This window comes from Carassius carassius, chromosome 40 (genome assembly GCF_963082965.1).
Source record: "Carassius carassius chromosome 40, fCarCar2.1, whole genome shotgun sequence".
Classification (NCBI taxonomy): domain Eukaryota; kingdom Metazoa; phylum Chordata; class Actinopteri; order Cypriniformes; family Cyprinidae; genus Carassius; species Carassius carassius.
This window is the reverse complement of record NC_081794.1, coordinates 12,732,365-12,750,286: the sequence shown is the minus strand read 5'-3', so window position 1 is coordinate 12,750,286 and position 17,922 is coordinate 12,732,365. Positions and strand designations below refer to the sequence as shown.

General features: G+C 35.8%; 2 protein-coding genes and 1 pseudogene across 8 annotated transcripts; 1 reads left to right on the top strand and 2 right to left on the bottom strand.

Annotated features, from left to right (window-relative positions):
- Positions 1–106: 106 nt before the first annotated feature.
- On the bottom strand, positions 107–5,833 carry rsph10b (radial spoke head 10 homolog B). Of its 2 annotated transcripts, none has more exons than XM_059532023.1 (18): positions 5,488–5,833; positions 5,322–5,397; positions 4,762–4,830; positions 4,434–4,607; positions 4,260–4,345; positions 4,025–4,145; positions 3,744–3,920; positions 3,551–3,671; positions 2,951–3,078; positions 2,676–2,865; positions 2,476–2,569; positions 2,314–2,393; positions 2,039–2,184; positions 1,849–1,956; positions 1,652–1,780; positions 1,348–1,429; positions 530–680; positions 107–277 (listed from the first exon to the last, which is right to left on the bottom strand). In XM_059532023.1, exons 1-18 carry the CDS (start codon positions 5,739–5,741, stop codon positions 112–114), a joined length of 2,352 nt encoding a protein of 783 aa, XP_059388006.1. In that variant the 5' UTR covers positions 5,742–5,833; the 3' UTR covers positions 107–111. The 2 variants fall into 2 exon arrangements, with proteins under 2 accessions (XP_059388006.1, XP_059388007.1); XM_059532024.1 differs by having other exon boundaries at positions 1,348–1,402.
- On the top strand, positions 5,786–17,661 carry eif2ak1 (eukaryotic translation initiation factor 2-alpha kinase 1). Of its 6 annotated transcripts, none has more exons than XM_059532027.1 (16): positions 5,786–5,838; positions 10,496–10,574; positions 11,135–11,302; positions 13,063–13,199; positions 13,308–13,345; positions 13,845–13,944; positions 14,020–14,100; positions 14,206–14,302; positions 14,423–14,483; positions 14,567–14,921; positions 15,005–15,116; positions 15,441–15,547; positions 16,455–16,584; positions 16,802–16,881; positions 16,990–17,223; positions 17,371–17,661. In XM_059532027.1, exons 1-16 carry the CDS (start codon positions 5,836–5,838, stop codon positions 17,488–17,490), a joined length of 1,902 nt encoding a protein of 633 aa, XP_059388010.1. In that variant the 5' UTR covers positions 5,786–5,835; the 3' UTR covers positions 17,491–17,661. The 6 variants fall into 6 exon arrangements, with proteins under 6 accessions (XP_059388010.1, XP_059388009.1, XP_059388008.1 ...); XM_059532030.1 differs by lacking the exon at positions 5,786–5,838 and adding an exon at positions 10,910–11,004 and having other exon boundaries at positions 10,446–10,574; XM_059532029.1 differs by lacking the exon at positions 5,786–5,838 and adding an exon at positions 10,802–11,004 and having other exon boundaries at positions 10,492–10,574.
- On the bottom strand, positions 6,559–9,524 carry LOC132121843 (mismatch repair endonuclease PMS2-like; annotated as a pseudogene).
- Positions 17,662–17,922: the final 261 nt, after the last annotated feature.

Sequence of the window (17,922 nt, the reverse complement as noted above, 5' to 3'; positions counted from 1 at the left end):
ATAATTTTTCTGTGCAGTTATGACCTCAGAAAATATATTTTTAAGGATTTTAACGTCAAAAGATTTTGTGAAAACCAATTAAATAAGAAAATGATACACTATTCTGTGGATTTACTTGTTTTTCTTACTACCACTGGTGACTGACTGCTTTGAATTGACAGATGTGGTGGAGGTCACAGAGGTCATGGGGGTAGAAGGTGAGCAATTAACATCACTGTTTGGAACCTCTCCGTTAACATCTTCTTGTTTTTCCTCCATCTCCAGCGGTTCTATATATCTGGAAAAAGTCCTTTTGTTAATGATTAAATGGGCTTCAAAAGGCCAGTCCACATTACACCAACAGACAACGGAGTATATTATATCACGTCTCAGACATTCCACAACACAATAAATGCCTATTCAGCATGTTAAATCTGTAAAAACAAGTTTAGACCAACACACTGATCAGACAAATGTTTTCCAGCACCTGTTGGTGCTGCGTGTATTAGAACGTTTCTTAGAATCAGGGCAAGCACTCATTTTTAAATACCTTGCATTGTCAGCCTCTGCAAGAGAAATTCTCTTCTTTTGTCTCAGCCTGAATCTCTCCTCCTGTAGCTCCACACTGTGCTCATATGCAGGAAAAAATATATGCGTGAAGAACTGCCGTGTTTTCTGCATCCAGCCCTTCAGTTCTGACTCTGAGGATATGAAATTACCCCACTATTAGTCATAAATCAGAGATGGAGAAATTTACTATTTGTGGAAGAAGTATATGAAGTACTAATGTCAGTGTAACTATATTAAAGTAATCTGAGACTATCTAGACCTGTAGTAATGTAGTTACTTCACACATGATAAAGGATTATCAATATAGTGTTTTTTTATAATTTTATAATTACCTTTTCAAAACTTTTAGGAGCGGAATGTTCTTTAGGCTTCTACTCTTTAACCAATTAATGTATATCACTCTTCTAGTAGTTCATGATTTATAGGATTTTTTATTTTATTTTTTATTACAAATTCAAATATATTTGAACTAAAAAAATTATAATAAAAATTACAGTTTCACACTAACTTTATATTATTTGCGTGACACTTCCAGATCTAGAAATGACACTTTTAAAATCAGGCTACCTCATAAATCCAAGTTTTCCAAGGCAGTGAGAACCCTAGTTCTTCAGAGGAAACAACATTTGTTGACGGGGATAAATGAAAATAAAAAAAAATCCCGATTTTTGTTTTACTGCTTGTTTTGTGTTATTTTAAATTATTTAAAGTAATCTTGAGTCCCCTTTGGAAGTTAGTTGAGAAGCACTGATACAGTAACAAGACTGACCATCAACAATTGTATTTGTGAAGTCAAACCTTTGAAGGCAAGCACAGGACTTTGGCTTTGTTCTGTCTCCTCGCACGGTGATGACTGAAACATTTTAAAAGATGAGAATGCCTTATTGGAGACAAGTCTGGTTAGTGTTAAACCTTGAGATAATGATCAATTTGATGGGAGAATTGAGTCATATCTACAAATCTCAAAAGACTTTGTACTGTCAACACGGGAGATAATGCTAGAAAGGGAAAATTTCTTTCTTAAAAGTAACAAGAAAAAATCTATTTAAATTATGTAACTATAATTTAGTGAACAAGAACAGTAGGTCAAGGTGGCACAGACCTGGAGTGAACTCAGAACCGTGTCCTCCTGATGATATGTGTCAATCTGACTCTCAACATCAGTTTGGACTCTTTGGCCTTTCACCTCAGCACACCCCAACAATGCTTCAAAAAACTCCAGAAAGCTCATCTACAACCAAAATCATTTATCAAGTCAAATCAAAATATCATCAACCAAATACAATCAGCTATACTGACCTCCAGGTCCAGGTTGCTATAGGTTCCATCACAAATTGCAGGACTGTCCACAGAGAGGACCTCTAACACTTTAGACACCGTTAGCTCACTGTCATACAGATAGAGGTCCTGTGAACGGAACTATGCATAAGAATCATGTATGAATCATTCTTAGTAAGCTGAAACTACATCGGAGTAAGAGGCCCGTTACCTTAAGCATCCAGACAAACTGCCTTACAGTCAAGATTGTGTCAGACTGGATTGAACCGGCTTTACACATAGCCTTATAAATTTCCCAGCATCTGTTTGAGTAGTTATATGCAACCGCAGCATGGACAGGATGGCAGAACAGAGGCCCTAAAAAAATGTGTGTGTGTATATTAACCATTGTAATAATAAATAATATATTAAGTATTAATTATAACATTAGAGTTTATAAATAATTTTATACAGAAAATTAATTCTCTGCAGTGTTTATCTATCTACCTTTTACGTGTTTCGCATTGGGAATGATGTTCTGCCTCATGAGCTTCGAAAAACATGCTGCGAGTATGTTGTTAGAGGATCTAAAACATGACAAAGTAATTTGTGACTCGATGAAAGCATATAAAAAAACTCAACTTTTTATTATGGTATGAATGTACTCACTCAATATCTTTATGGCAAATATGATATGCTACAATGATAATATAGCTGATGCACTCTCTCGGTAGAATGGCAGCAAAAGGAGAACGAACCTCATCTGAATTCAGACAATGACAACAAGCAAAGGTTTTAATTATGTCTAATAGATTGTGTGATGAAAGAAAAGCATCATCACTTGACGTTCTTCTGCTCAAAGGCATTACCATTGATAAGACGATCCAGCTCCGCTATTGTGATTCCATGCTGGTGAACTTTACAGTCCATTAGAAAGCGAGAGAACTGCAGGTGGGTCAGTGGGAATATTTTGTCTGAAGACTGTTCATGTCCAAGGCAGCTGTAGAAGCTGTATATTTCCCTTAACAAACCAATGTGTCTCACTACTGCAAATTCCACCTAAACAGATGTAAATAAAATAGTACTTAAACACAGATTTGGCTCTGGATGTACCTTAGGATTCACCTCAAAATAGGACAAACACCTGTTTAAGTTCTTGATCTCTTTGGGCCTCTGGTAATCTACTTAACAGGGCTTGAATGTTCAAAACCATGTCAGATCCAAGCGGCGAGGAGCTTGTGCTTGACTGTGAAGCTCTGTTTGATGAATCATCTAATGTACAGACACAAACACTGTTAGATTAAAGAAGGACATAAAACTAAAACAGGTAAAACTCTGACATCCTGTATGTGGGGGATAATGCACTGTCAGCAAGCCATTTCTGGAAACAAAACCTGACAAAGTAACCAAGTGTTACTAAAGTGTGAACCAGAGTCGTCTCATAACATCCCGATGAGTTCTGTTGGAAGAATGACTGACTGTTCGTTATCTACTTACAAAATGAATGGGCATTGATTATTTGAGTTTAATACAAAACATATTTGTTACACATACAGAATAAATATACAAAAGTACACATTCTAAACTAGATTTTTTTTAAATATAAAAATTCAACTACAGATTTAAATGTAGGAAATCAGTTAGGTTGGACTACGCTTTAGCAGCCTTTATTAAACTAATCAGAATCAAGTATTCCGGAGAGCTAATAATAGATTTTTTGCTTCTGTCCATGAATATTACTTACTCTCGTCTGGAAAAGGAGTCGTAATTCCACTTAGGCCAGGAGTGAAGGCAGGAAATTCAGCCATGCAGTCCTTAATAAACTCCCCTTCATATACCCGTCCATTTTCAAAAGTGTACCTCCCCTGCAAAAGACCACCTGCAGTGTTGGAATCACAAAACCATCTCAGATCTTCATCATTTGAAAGATGGTTTACCTGTCCATGTTTTTTGTCACGATTCCACTCTCCACAATACACAGCCCCACTGGCATAAAAGAACTGTCCTTGACCATGACGCTGGCCCTGAACGAATTCCCCGGTGTACTCGTTCATACGAGGGTACTGAGAGCACGGAACTCTTTTACGTAACCATGTGTGCGTTCCTTTTCCATCCTACATTAAATAAGAAACATCTGCTAGAATTTCAGTACAAAATTATATGAAATCAGACATAGTACAGGGAACGACCCTTAAAAAATGGGCAAAGTTAAACAGACCTGGATGCCGTTTACCCACTGCCCACTATATTGCTGATCCAACTGAACCCATCTCATTGTTCCCTCTCCATGCCGAACACTGTTCCTCCATTGTCCCTCATATACATTTCCAGATGGGTAACTTTAGTGAAAGAATATTTGTAGTTTGTAAGGAGATACTGAGCAGAGCTTAATAAAAAACATCATTTGAAAGTATTTTTTAAAAGGGAAAAAAATGTGCATTAATTTCACATACCATTGCGTTCCCCAGCCCTCTCTGGAATTGTTCACCCATTCTCCCCTGTACCATGATGTGGCTGCTTGGTTATAGTACATGACCCCCTGTAACCATCACAGGACACCAGTAAAGATATGTATTATTAAATACATGTGTGGAATGTTTAGACGATGGATGTGTGTATGTACATACCTGCCCCTGTCTTTTACCCAGATACCACTGACCTCTGTACACAGTAGAGGTTTTGGCACATTTATACACTCCAAAACCATGACGCACACCTTTGTGTACCTCTCCTTCATAACTGCTGCCATCCAGCCAGGAGTAAGTCCCATGTCCCATAGGAACATTTAATTTGAAATCACCCTGTCAAATGCAACAGGAGGGAATTTTTGTAATAACTGGCGAAACTCCAGAAAGTGTACGTGTAAATAAAAACACTGGGGTATTATGTGACTTGTTTAAAAATTGACATGAGGATGAAGCACAACTTAGTGGCCTGTGTTAACTTTTTACATACCTGATACTTTAAACCATCTGACCAGATATATTCACCATGGCCATGCATTAACCCGTGTGAAAAACTACCCTGAAGATCGCAAAATGTTAGAAATCAGTTAATAAAATACTTTTTTCAAGCAGGATCTGTAGTTGGACATTTGAGTAAACCAATGACAAGAAAGTTTATTTTTTTCAGCAAGAATGAAATACAAAACAAAACAAAAAAGTTTTTTTTTCTATAACTACAATGTAACGTTACTTACATATTAAACAGTTGTTAATCATAGTTAATCTTTACAATGAAAAGTGATATACAAATAAATTATAATGTAATTTTAATTTTCCATTATAATGTAAATTTAAGGGGGTTAAAGAATGTATAAAAGTATACATCTGACATTTTCAAACATTTCTATTTGAACATTTTTTTTCTAACTAAGATCTGTTGGGTAAAATTTAATGGAACGTTAGTAATTTAAGTCAATGAAAGTTATCATTTTACTTCGATTAAATTACATTTTAATTCGATTTATACTGGGGCCCAGATTCTAAAGTTTAGTCCCGTCGTTTATCAGTCACCTTGTAAATGTGGCCACCTTGAAAATAAGCGACACCTTCTCCATGAAACATGTCTCCACTCTTATCACCCTCATATCTGAGAACAAGAGATAAACAGCAAACACTATAAACAGTATTAGTCAAAAAAATCTGGGTGTTATAATTTTTGCAAGAGTGCGTGTCGAACCTTTCCACGATTATATGATGAAGAATGGGAACTTTACGGCACTGATCATGCTCGTGGTTCTGTTGATGGTCATTGGTTGGCAAAGATTCGGCAGATGCGGAACACACAGTGGAACTCGGTGAGTTTTGTACATCGGGAGGCTCTGCGACGGACTCCGACAGCAAACTGGACGCGGAGGACTCTTCTAACACTTTACTAAACGTTGGTTCTGGTGTAGATCGGTTAGAGCTTTTTATCTTGTATCCTTTAGCCATCGTTGGTGCAGAGAGGTTGAAGTATTCACTAATACACCGCCTAGCTGGAATCCCAGTGGCGTGTACATAGTAACACGCTATCGGTTGCTATGGAATGGTAAGTACGGCAAGTTAGACTTGCCAAAATAATTACGAGAACCTGCTGAATGTAAACATTAAAACATAACCTGGACAAACTATTAATAAATATTTATCATAATATTTTTTATGAAAATCAGCTTTTGTACAGGCACATTTAAATGGACAGTTCAATAAATTAATAATCTGTTAATATTTACACACCTTTTTGTCGTTCCAATGACTTACGTTCTTCTGTGGAACAATGAAAAGTATATTTTTAAGAATGCTGCCAAACCGTTTTTAAGAACTAACTTATGGACCAAAATAATTACTTTCTCAAATATTTTCTTTTATATTTCTCAAAAATAAAAGGTCATACAGGTTTGGAACGAAGGGTGTGTAAGCCATGACCATTTTTTATTTTTGTACTAAAACTAATCCCTTTGGATCAATTATTCAATATTTTTTTATATTCTGTTAAACACATGCAACTGAGGTTATGGATTTGGAACTTTAAAATCTACTCACGTTCAAGAAATAACAAATACATTGTGAAAAAAGTGACATTACAGTTAGACAATTACAACAACAAACACAAGTGCAAACGCAATGAAAAACGTTTTAAAATCTGAATTAAAATCTATTATAAAAGATATACAAATAATAAAATACTTTATTGAAACAATAGTGTTTGACAGACAACATAAAATTAGAAGAAAAAAAAGAATTTTTTTTAAAATAAATAAAAGCAGTTGTTTCAGTCCTGAGAAACTATATCCAGATTAGCAAGGTGTCTCGTGGTAGGTCTACCATGTGGATAATTCCAGGTCTGTTAAATTTCCCTCATGTGAAGCACAAGTTTCTTCATTTCACTGGTGTCCAGGGCAGTGCCAACCATCACGTGGGTAAACAGACACACATTAACAAACCGTACAAGACAACAACACAAACATGCAACAGCTCAATCACACATTCTGTTCTACCTTGCAGTTATTTATTTGGGTAAAACTGATAAATAGCAATCAAATAGGTTAGAACCGGGCTGGAAAATAATTTTGACAGGAGGAAAAACCTACTGCACTCACCAATTTGCGACATGTCCTGGATGCAAACATCTGCCTAACTCGAGAAGGTCAACACATGATTCCAGGACTGTCGCGAAGCATGAAGATGAGTTCTTCAATGTCACTTGGGCCAAAGGTCCAATACTTGCTTGTATGCAAAGACACCAGTTTTACCCTCAGCATAACCTGAGCCAGTGGCGTGCACAGACCTCTGAGCGGCAGGGGCAAAATGGTGTTACGAGGGCACCATTGTGGGGCGGGGGTTGGAGTCTGTATGGGTTTGTTCCCCCTTCGGCTAGGGGTGGGCGATATGATAAAAATATAATGATAATTTTTTTTTTTTTTTTTTTATAGAAATATCATGATTTTATCAAGATTCTTTGTCATGTTGTTTTTTTATTTTCCAGTTTCACTTATCTCTACAGAGTGTGACTTACACTCAATGAGTTGCTGTCCCTTTAAGACCGTATTCCTCAAAATTGTACTTTTCATCTGTGGCATGCTGGTCAATTATGAAAAGGTCGGATTTCAGTTAGTGATAATAAAACCCTTTAACTGAACGAACTGATAATTTCCATATCCTTGAACATATCTTTGCTGCAAGAAAAAGTTGAAACCTTGTAAATGGCATATAATCTTGATGGTTACTTAAGAGATCGATCTAAACATCAGTGTAACCTTATTTTTTTTCTTAAGCTCACCCTCAGCACTCTGGTTTTCACCAGGGTTAATCTTCGCCCAGAACCATCTATATTTTGGCTCTTGATCATTGTTCTCTTTCTTCAGAGCCTTTAGCCTCTGCATCCTTTTGGAAAGTTTCCGTAGAGAAAACTGCTTTTCTTCTGTATGTCTTTGTCTTCCTGCACCAAAGGTTTATAACTCCTGAACTTTTCATCTACAGGTTCATGAATAGTCTCAGCTTTAACATCAGTTTCATGTATATGGTGTAAAAATGACTCAGAATTGTTTTCATGTAGAATCTCTGGATCATCTTCAGTTGGATTGTGGTTTGCAGCCCCAGAATCTTCAGCATGAATATCAAAGGTGTTTTTATATTTAGCTAGACAAACAGTTTATTTTTTATGGAAGAAACGGCAGAGAAACTTGGAGAGGTCTTCATAATGTCTGTAATTTTTTTTAGAGGAAAACATCTTCTGAGAAGGACCAGCACAAGCAGCTTAATGACTAGATTGCTTTAGTCAGTTCCAGGAAACTGATTTTCAGAAAATGCTTCCTTATGTCCAGTTAGATTGATGGAGGTCTTTGGGAGTCCATCATCTGGAAGTGCTTCAGAGACAGAACCTATATCCTTCTAAACCAGCACTTGTCTTGGTTGGTCTGCACAGGTCTTGAATGAAGAACAACCTCAACATCTGTAATAACACTTCAAGACAAAATGTCTTAAAAGGTCTGAAGTACTTACTAGTAAGCTTTTCAGGAATGCCAGCAAGAGTTTTTCCTCTTGTAGAAGAATCTGACGTTTGTCTGGAGCCACATTCATGTCGACACAGTCTATCGGGAAACACAGAATCTAAACAAAGGGATAAATGACAAGTATCAATAAATTAAGGTACATTTAGCATTTATATTTAACATACTTTCATTATATACACTACATTACACAAGTCTGGTAAGATGTTATGTTTTTGAAATAAGGTCCTTTTTTTACCCTGACTGCATTTATTTGATCAAACATGCAGTTAAAATAGTACAATTGTGGAATAACATAAAAATTTAAAATAACTGGTTTCTATTTTAGTTTTCTAAACGTAGTTTATTTAAGTGATTGCAAATCAGAATTTTGAGCAGAAAAATATTAACACAAAAATATTACACAGCAAAATAGTTTTCAACATTGATAATAATAATAAGAAATGTTTCTTGAGCAACAAATCTGCATATTTGAATGATTTCTGAAAGACCATGTGACACTTAATACTGGAGTAATGGCTGCGGGAAATTAATCTTTGCCGTCACAGGAATAAATTTATACATTTTGAAATATATTAAAAATACAAATACATGCAGACTTGGTCAGCATAAGAAACATCTGTCAAAAGCCTTTAAAAAAATATTATTATTCCAAACTTTTGACCGGTAGTGTAAGCATACCACAGCCTTTTATCTCTGATGTTCACAAGACAATTTACTTAGTCCCTCAAAGTTTTGTTTCTCAAAACCTTTTCCATTGTTGGAAACGTCCACCAACTTTTTTCCATTGCCTTTAGCCTGACATCTGTATGAAAACAAAACACATGACCAAATGCAGCAAAACCTCAAATGCAATGTTTCCTCATGCTGTCATCCCTTGAGCTCACTGACATTAGTGGTACCAGCATCAATGCTGTATTCAACCAGCTCTTTCAACAGCTGTGGCTAGACACAACACCTGTCCAGATCAGGTCTGATGCATTGCACAGACTGTCAATTGTCTTTATAGCTCCAGCAGAACCTGTGCTATGTAAAAGACAGAATATGAAAGGAAACAGTACCAATAGTACTGTACAAACAGTACTTCCAGCATAGCAGATAATATTACTAGTCTATTATTTTGTTATTATTTCTCATTGTTATAATGTAGCAAACTACTGAAAAGAATATGCAAAGCAATAAACACTCACCTTGTGTATATGGTATCAGTGTCACAGAAGAGTTGCATTGTGGCTGTTTTGATAGCTTTTGCTCCCTGGGGTATTCAGGTCAAAGAAGAAGAGGAATTTAATGTGCTGTCATTGCTCATGGTTAACAATCAATGCTTCGACAAGGGAAGAGTTCTGATAAACTGTATACCTATTAGTATTTCATATATGAAATAAACATGAGCACGTTGAATAGCTCTCTGCTGCTCTGTGGTCGTTTCCCACGGTCATGTCACCACATGTTTGGGTAGCATGTGATAATGATAACGGTGTACACAAAGTTTACTGTTTCGGCTTTTCGTTTTATTACTTTGTACACTGTTTTTCTTTGAAGTCTACTCGGAATTACATTTTCCACAAATATGGCTTGACATTCTCATTGTTTGTTGATCGGTTAATTTTATTGACGTATGTGAAGCATTGTCATAAAACTAAAGTACCGATTTTAATGTTTTCTTTTGAAACGTTTCATCATCTTGCGCGTTGTTGCCTGAGTAGGGACTGTGTAAAAAGTTAATATCTAGTATTGGCTGAAAATGACACAACAACATCGTAAATGTCATTTTCTTTAAACCTGTGTTATTTTTGGAGAGAAAAGCATGTAAAATAAAAACCCTAAAATCAATACATAAGACGATTATTCGATTAATGTTTAGATTCGTCACGAGTTGTTCATCCCAACATTAAATGTTAGTAATTTAGAGATACTTCCTAACTCCTGTCAGTAGAAACATGGCATGTTACTGTCGGTGTACAGTTATATTTTTATTCGGCCAGTTTTAAATATTGTAAGTGGGGTTTGCCAAATTAAAGGGGCTGTTTTTATTTTATTCAACTTTGGCAATCCTGAATGGAACTACTGGATGGAATGAACAGAAGTGTCTGTTACCAAAACGTCATGTTTCACACAGCAGAGAGAGTCATGGCAGAAGAAAGTTCGAGTAGAAGTGTAGTTTCTACTGTTAACAGCCGTAGCTTCTATGTCCGACAGGGCCTTTCCTCTCAAGGCAAAGGACCAAGAGGAGGGATATTCAGCCTGACAGATACGGAGGAGGACGTTCAGTTTGATAGTGAGTCCACTGCAATATTATGTGCAGCCCCTTTCCTTCATGATTGTAGTTATGGCATGAATTTGGGTTTATAAGACAATTATTCATGTTATTAACTCTTTTTGTATGTTATGACCTTAAATATCGTGTAAAATCTGTCAAAAGTAGTATGTCCAAACAATTACATTTAATTTATGCACTTTTAAGATGTCCCTCCTCCCTAATATTTCTTCTGTGGGACTTTTTAGGGGTGTGGGGGGTATCTTGAAAATGTTTCAAGCTGATAAGTTACTTAGACGTTACCCACCCCTACTGTACACTCAAGATGCAGCATTGGTATATTTCTGTTTGCTCAGCTGTTAAGTGAGTACCATAAAAGCTTGGTGTCTACAGTAAATGGAGTCAGAGGAGAATGACATTATGGCTTTAATTGCCAAAGTTATTGCAGAAGGTAAGTGATCTCCGATCCAAGTCGTTTTAGATTCAGTTTGGTTAGTTTTTGCTTATTTTGTGGATTTGATATTCAAAAATAGTCAAACATAGACTAGTATTCACCTTTTTTATTTGTCGTATAAATGCAGCCTCAGACTCAGACAATAACTGTGAAGTGTTGCTGGCGGGGAGACAGTATTCATCGATCCAGGAATTTGCCTCTGTCATTCCCAACCAACTGCTGCTGGGATCTCTACTGGAACACTTGTGTTTTGTTTACGAGCATGATCCTACACGCTCACGTATGCTGTTTAAGGGTAGGTTGATACTGATACTGATATTTCTGTTATTTGTCCTACAGTGTTTCACATTTGCTTAGACTCTGAACCGAATTCTCAATAGCAAAAACCAATTTGTCAAATAAATCTCTTTTTCTGCAAAACCTTTAACAAGTTCAGGCAGTTTAGACACTGTTTGCAGATCTCATTCACACTTTTTTTTTTTTTTTTTTGCTAAACTCTAAACATTCTCACTCACTAAGACACAATTTGCACTTTGATGAACTTGTGATGCAAAACTCTAAACACAAAAAAAACAAAAGTTAAAGGGTTCGTATTATGCTTTTTCACTTTTGGAATTTTAGTCTACAAAGTTACAAATCTCAAAGTCCACTCCAAAGGTAGATATTTCGTTTTTTTTAAATCGCTTTTCAAGAACTACAATGAACAGCTTGTTTGGACTACAGCATTGTTTTGCGGGTTTTGTGATGTCACAAATCGGGCTAATTAGAATATCATTAAAATAATTCCTGCCTACAGAAATTCAAATGGTTGGGGAGTGGTGAGGTCGTAGTTAGAATGCTTGGTTGAGTGCATCAGTACTGGACAGTGATGTAATCTGCAGAATTTACACTTCAATTATGAGACTATGGTCTGTAATTCATGTTATAATTTTAGAATTAAAGAACAATAAATATAATACATATTACCATTGCACTTTTGTACATGGTTAATGCAGTTATTTTTAAGGAGTTGTCGCATCTAAAACATGATTTATATAAAAAAAAAAATAAGAAAAACAACAATAACTTTACCAGTCTAATATGTCTTGCATTATCCATGCTTGCAAAGGTTCTGCACAATCCTCTTGTTCAATATTCTCGGGGTCTGAATCCGGCTTAAAATTATTTGACAATATTGACGACATCCTTAGCTAGACTGGAGCAAACGGAACTTGCTGCTTTGGCAAGGGGTGTGGCAGTACTGAAAGCTAAGCAGTTCGCCAATCCCAACACACTTGGGACAGCTAACCAATCACAACACTTTTGCGGATGGTGGGCCTCCATCAAACCCAGAACTAATCAAGCCATTTGAACCAGGCTGGGGAAAGAGGTATTGTAATAAGGTAAATTATGTGAAAAATAATGCGTTTTTTGAACCACCAAGCATGAGATATGTTTTAGTACACCCCCAAAACAAAATCAAGACTTTGTAAAAGAGCATAATAGGAGCTCTTGAAGCTCAACTGCAACACAGCTGTCTTTATTTACACACAATAATTCAAATTGTTCACATTTGTTTTAATCTGAGAGGTAGAAGAACAGTGCGTATATGAGGTGAAGGGAGAGATGGACGAGGAAGAGCAAGAATTAGAACAGTTTTTTCAGATGAAATTAGAGCTGTGATACTGTGATAGACCATGTTCTTTTGCATGGAATGACAGAGGGAGCACAAAGAGTTCAACCTAATTTGAGCAGATTCTCTGTGGAAAGTTCAAAAGAACAACAAAAGAAGAGTGGAAGAATATATTCTGTAGAATTACAAAGTTAGGGTGGAAGAACTGGCCTGTGGTGACATAGACATCCTGTCTTGTCAAGGCTGCATTTGCCACATCAGAAGTTTTTTTTTTCCCATTGCCTGCCTGCAACATAGATTAGGTCCTCCTATACACATACACACACAGTCACATTAGTATTTGTGTTTAAGGTTTTTAGAAAATGAGTGAAGGTTTCAAGAAATGTATTTTTGTTATACAGAAAAACTGTAAATTTTGTTTTCTTGAATACCTTCTGTTTCAGTGATAGGCCAGCGTTTAGCTGCCATGAACCTCCTGTCTCCACTCGCTATCAGTGATGAGTTTAGTACAGTCAGACTGCAGCATAACCGGGCATTCACAGAGCTCCTGCATGCGGCCAGCTCATCACTATTCCCCCAGGTAATCTAAAAGAATTCATCATCGATTTCATTTTTTTATGAATTCTATCCATCTGTTTTGCTTTCATGAACAAAAACAAAAGAACTGGTTATCTTTCCGATTCTGCAGGAACATAGATACTTGAGTACAGAAGGCCAGAACCTAAGGTGAAAACTTTTACAGTTGTAGCAGCTCCACTTACATCGCTTTGTAATCCGGTACTGTTCAAAGGCTTTGGGTCAAATTGGATCTGATTTTTTAAAAATGTTTTGGAAAGAATCTCTTATAGCCACAAAGGCTGCATTTATTTGTACATTAATGTTTTAAACTGTAATTTAATCCTGTTTTCAGCAGCCATTACTCCAGTCTTCAATATCACATGATCCTTTAGAAATCATTCTAATAAGATGATTTGGTGCTAAAAAAACATCAAATGTGCTTCTTAATATCTGTGTAAATTTAGATTTTTGTTTAATTATGAATTCTTTTTTTAAGATCAAAAGAACAGCATTTATTTGAAATAGAAATGATCATTTGTAACATCATAAATGTTTTAATGCCACTTTTGTATAAATATGAATAAAAAGTCTTACTGACCCAAAACTTCTGAATGGTATTATACAGTACATTAACATCTAAAATAACCGAGATACACTACTATTCTAGAACCAAAGACGGTCTTTTCCAAGCACAGACATCCCGTTACCTTAGTGAATTTGAAGAAATTGCAACACTGGGTAAAGGATCCTATGGCAAAGTGTTTAAGGTAAGAAGATCTTATGATCATATTGTACTCCAAATATACTTAACACTTGACTTTGAAAGGTGCATACTGTTTTAGGTCACAAACAAGCTTGATGGTCAGGAATATGCAGTAAAAAAAATTCTCATCAAGAAAGTAACAAGAGATGACTGCGTGAAGGTAAAGTATGTCACCGATTCAGTTATTATAGTAGCAATTTACCCATCAAATCTATATGATTTAGAGATAATATACCTTATTGCATCTGTTTTTATCTCCTCGCAGGTTCTTAGAGAGGTTAAAGTGCTCTCCAGTCTTCAGCATCCTAATATTGTTGGATATCACACAGCATGGATGGAGCATGTTCAGCCTGCAGTGAAAAGTATGTAATTGTACTGTTGTGCAGATATATCCATTTGAATCATGATTTGCTTTTATTCATTATTTACTGAAGCATAAAAAAATTATACCAGCATGTAAATTTTTCTATTTTTCTCACTAGATCCAAAATCTCTTGTTTCACAAACATTTGCAGCATTAGAGAAACCTTTACAGAAAGATGGGTAAGATGGTTTGGACATTTTTCCCAACACATTTAACTAATTGTAACGTTCACAATAGCATATAAAAATATTTCTTGCTTCAGGTGCACACAGGAAAGCACTAACAGCAGCAATGGATCGTCCATTGTCTTTGAACATTCTGAACAAGGAGAAGGCAAAGAAAATCAGGTTGCATTAGAGATCCTCTCAGTGAAACCCTCAACTTCAAAAGAAGAGATGGGACATGCTGTTTGCCCCAAAAATGTCCGCAACCCACAAAACTTTGTTCCATGTGTGTTTCTGGGAAAGCCTCGCGCCATGGTAAACAAATGCCCTGTAGCTAAATGGGACAGCTCAACGCTGTCAGAGGATGACCTCAGTCAAAACAGACAGGTACTGAACAATAACTCTTCCATTGATATGGATGCTCCCGAATGGTCTGAAACGCAGGCACACGAGGTATGTGGTTCATTAAAACCTGCAATTCATTTAAAGTTTTATGTTTTATGTGTTTTATCAGTTTTTCTGGTTCCTGTCTACAGGTTCAGTTCCACTTAATGCTTTATATACAAATGCAGCTATGTGAGCGATCTTTGAAAGATTGGATACAGGAAAGAAACTCAAGGATCACAGAGGGACTCTTGATGTCAGTAGGTAAGATCACTTGATTTATAAGGAGTTTGCACTTCTTTCTTTAAATGCCATTAAATAGGTTTTTTTTTTTGGAAGTATGTCTTATAAATTGCTCAGATTCCCTTCCTTTATATAAAATTGATATAGTAAATTTAGAAGTCACTTATATACACCCTTTTCCTGTTTTTGCGTTGGATGACACATTGGCTGAACAGGAAAGACAAGAAAAGCTAATCTCTAGAATTTTTTGGACATACAAGCATTATTTTTTTAACATTCAGTCACAGCATATAATTGTATTGTTGGATTATTTTAGCAATTTTTAACCAATACATTTATCCACAGATCCTTGTGAGTCAATTGACTCTGAATACACATTGAAAATCTTAAAGAAAATACTTGAAGGAGTGGAGTACATTCATTCCCGTGGTATTATGCATAGAGACCTTAAGGTATGTGAATTTATTTTGATGGTTTGCATTGGTTTTGTTCACCACACATATATCCAGTACATATCTGTTTGGAACTGTATATGCATTGCTCAGCATGGGAGGAGGCCTAGTGTTTTGATAACAGATATTAGGCTGGTGTGCCACAACAATTTGCAAAGTAGGTTGGACTTTTGCAAAGCAACAGATAATCTCTCTCCCGAGGTAGTGAGCTTGTTGATATCCGTGACATACTTTAGTAGGCAAATGGCTTGTACTTTATACCATTTCTTTGTTAATATGTCAATCCCACTCCCCTCGCTCTACCCAATTCTTTCCTTTCATTTCTCTACTGTCCTGTCTGAATAATAATGGAATAAAAAGCCCAAAAATATAACTTAAAAAAATTACCCATGACAATTTCTTTATTCTATTTACTGATACATTTAGTGGCCTGTTGTCAGTTCTTGACAGCCAGCATGGCATTCAACAGACTCAACTATTTCAAAATAAAATTAGTTGCGAGATAGTCACTTTGACAAACACTGTTATTGTCCTTTATAAACCAACTATTTATCTGTTTGTAGCTGTAAGCTAACACAGTATTTCTCACGCATCCCTTCTGAACACTTTGTCTTATAAGCATGAATTTCTTTCTCAGAAATATTTTTAATCTATATAATATTAAGCCTGAATACCACTTGTATCTGCGCACATTTTTTTTTATAACCAAAAGGTAAGAACACATAGTTCCCTATGAAATTCCAAAACAAATGTAATGATTCTTATGTGATTAATATGTTAAAACTGCTTAACAAAATAATTTGGGATATTTATTACTGTGGATGTTCTATTTGTGTTGTAATAAAATTAAAATAAAAATGCTTTTAGTGTCCGTTAGTTGCAAGTTAAAATGCATATTTATTTACAGCCGAGAAACATTTTCCTTCATGGACCTGAGTGTCATGTGAAGATCGGGGATTTTGGATTGGCTTGCCGGAACTTAATAATGGATGAACATGAGCAGCTGCCCTCCAGCTCTCAAGCAGGTGTAAACACAGGTGAGACCTCTTCTGTATTCATAACAGTAAACAACAGTTATTTTAGTTATTACAAATTTTGAACTAAAAAAAAAACGTATAAATACATATTTGCTTTGATTATTCTAATTGTCCCATTTGTTGCAAAACTACAGCATATTTATTGTCAGGAAACAGTAGGTGACAGCAGTGATTTAATGCAACATGGCCTGATTTCTCATTGCACTTTTAACACTAGACTCTGCTCACACTAGTGGAGTAGGAACTTTTGTTTATGCTTCCCCAGAACAACTTGAGGGTTCTCACTATGATTCAAAGGTAAGGAAACTGTAAAGTAACAAATTGTTATAATGTAAAGTCTACTTTTTGAGGGGGCTGTACTTCAGTGTGTGGCACATATGCTCAGTGTTTGTTTCATTTGTACAGTCAGATCTGTACAGCATAGGAGTTATTGCATTTGAGTTATTCCAGCCATTTGGGACCGAGATGGAGCGTGTGCACACACTTGGAGAACTACGACAGGGAAATATCCCTAATGTGCTGACCAAAAACTGGCCACTTTTGGCCACGTATATCACCCTACTGACCAGTACTGATCCTTCAATGCGACCAAGTGCATCTCAGTTACTTCAGAGTGACCTCTTGAGCACCAATGACATGGTATGTGTGGCTCTAATGGGTTTTTATTTTTACCCCCAAAATGGAACGAAAACCAAATGTCCATGTATATTCACATTTTAGTTACTTTTGCTGCTTTAAAAAAAAAGCATTTAAACTATTTAACTTTGTTTGTATTCTTTATTTTAGGTTATTCACAGTTTGAAATGCAAGATTGATGAACAAGAACAGGAAATTGTTCAGCTCAAGAGACAGATCAGTGAACTACGGATCTCTCAAAATGCAATACACAGTCCAGAAAAGATATAATAATAGTAACTTTTTTGAACTGCCATAAGTGCTCAATATATGTACATTATGTAAATTGTTGTTTGGAGATTGTTGTATGTTTGACGTCTGCTTTGCTTGTATGTATATAAAAGAGTGCCATATTTAACTTGACAAGAGGTTTGTAAAGTAAAGTCCCATGCCAATGTTGCATTAGTCTCCATTTATCTGACTCTTTAAAGCAGAGTAAATATTACCTCAAAAGTAAATAGTACCTCAATAGTATTCTTAGTATTCATAATTATTGCTCAATTATCATGAAAATGAATAATATCCGAAAGTCATAGATGAAGCTGCAAAACTTATTTTAGCAGGATATATATAGACTAATGACATGTTAACGTTACTGCAAAAATATGTGACACAAATATGTAATGAAAAAAATAATACTTACGATGACTTTATTACATTTTA

What these genes read in the sequence shown, in the direction of transcription:
- rsph10b (XM_059532023.1), bottom strand. Translation starts at nt 5,741, where the DNA reads ATGGCTAAAGGATACAAGATAAAAAGCTCTAACCGATCTACACCAGAA. An exon ending in GTGACAAAAAACATGGACAG is followed by an intron (nt 3,672 to 3,743) that starts GTAAACCATCTT and finishes GGTCTTTTGCAG; the next exon opens with GGGAGGTACACTTTTGAAAA. An exon ending in GAGATCAAGAACTTAAACAG is followed by an intron (nt 2,866 to 2,950) that starts GTGTTTGTCCTA and finishes ACATCTGTTTAG; the next exon opens with GTGGAATTTGCAGTAGTGAG.
- eif2ak1 (XM_059532025.1), top strand. Translation starts at nt 10,355, where the DNA reads ATGGAACTACTGGATGGAATGAACAGAAGTGTCTGTTACCAAAACGTC. An exon ending in CTCACGTATGCTGTTTAAGG is followed by an intron (nt 11,303 to 13,062) that starts GTAGGTTGATAC and finishes CTTCTGTTTCAG; the next exon opens with TGATAGGCCAGCGTTTAGCT. An exon ending in TCTTGAGCACCAATGACATG is followed by an intron (nt 17,224 to 17,370) that starts GTATGTGTGGCT and finishes TCTTTATTTTAG; the next exon opens with GTTATTCACAGTTTGAAATG.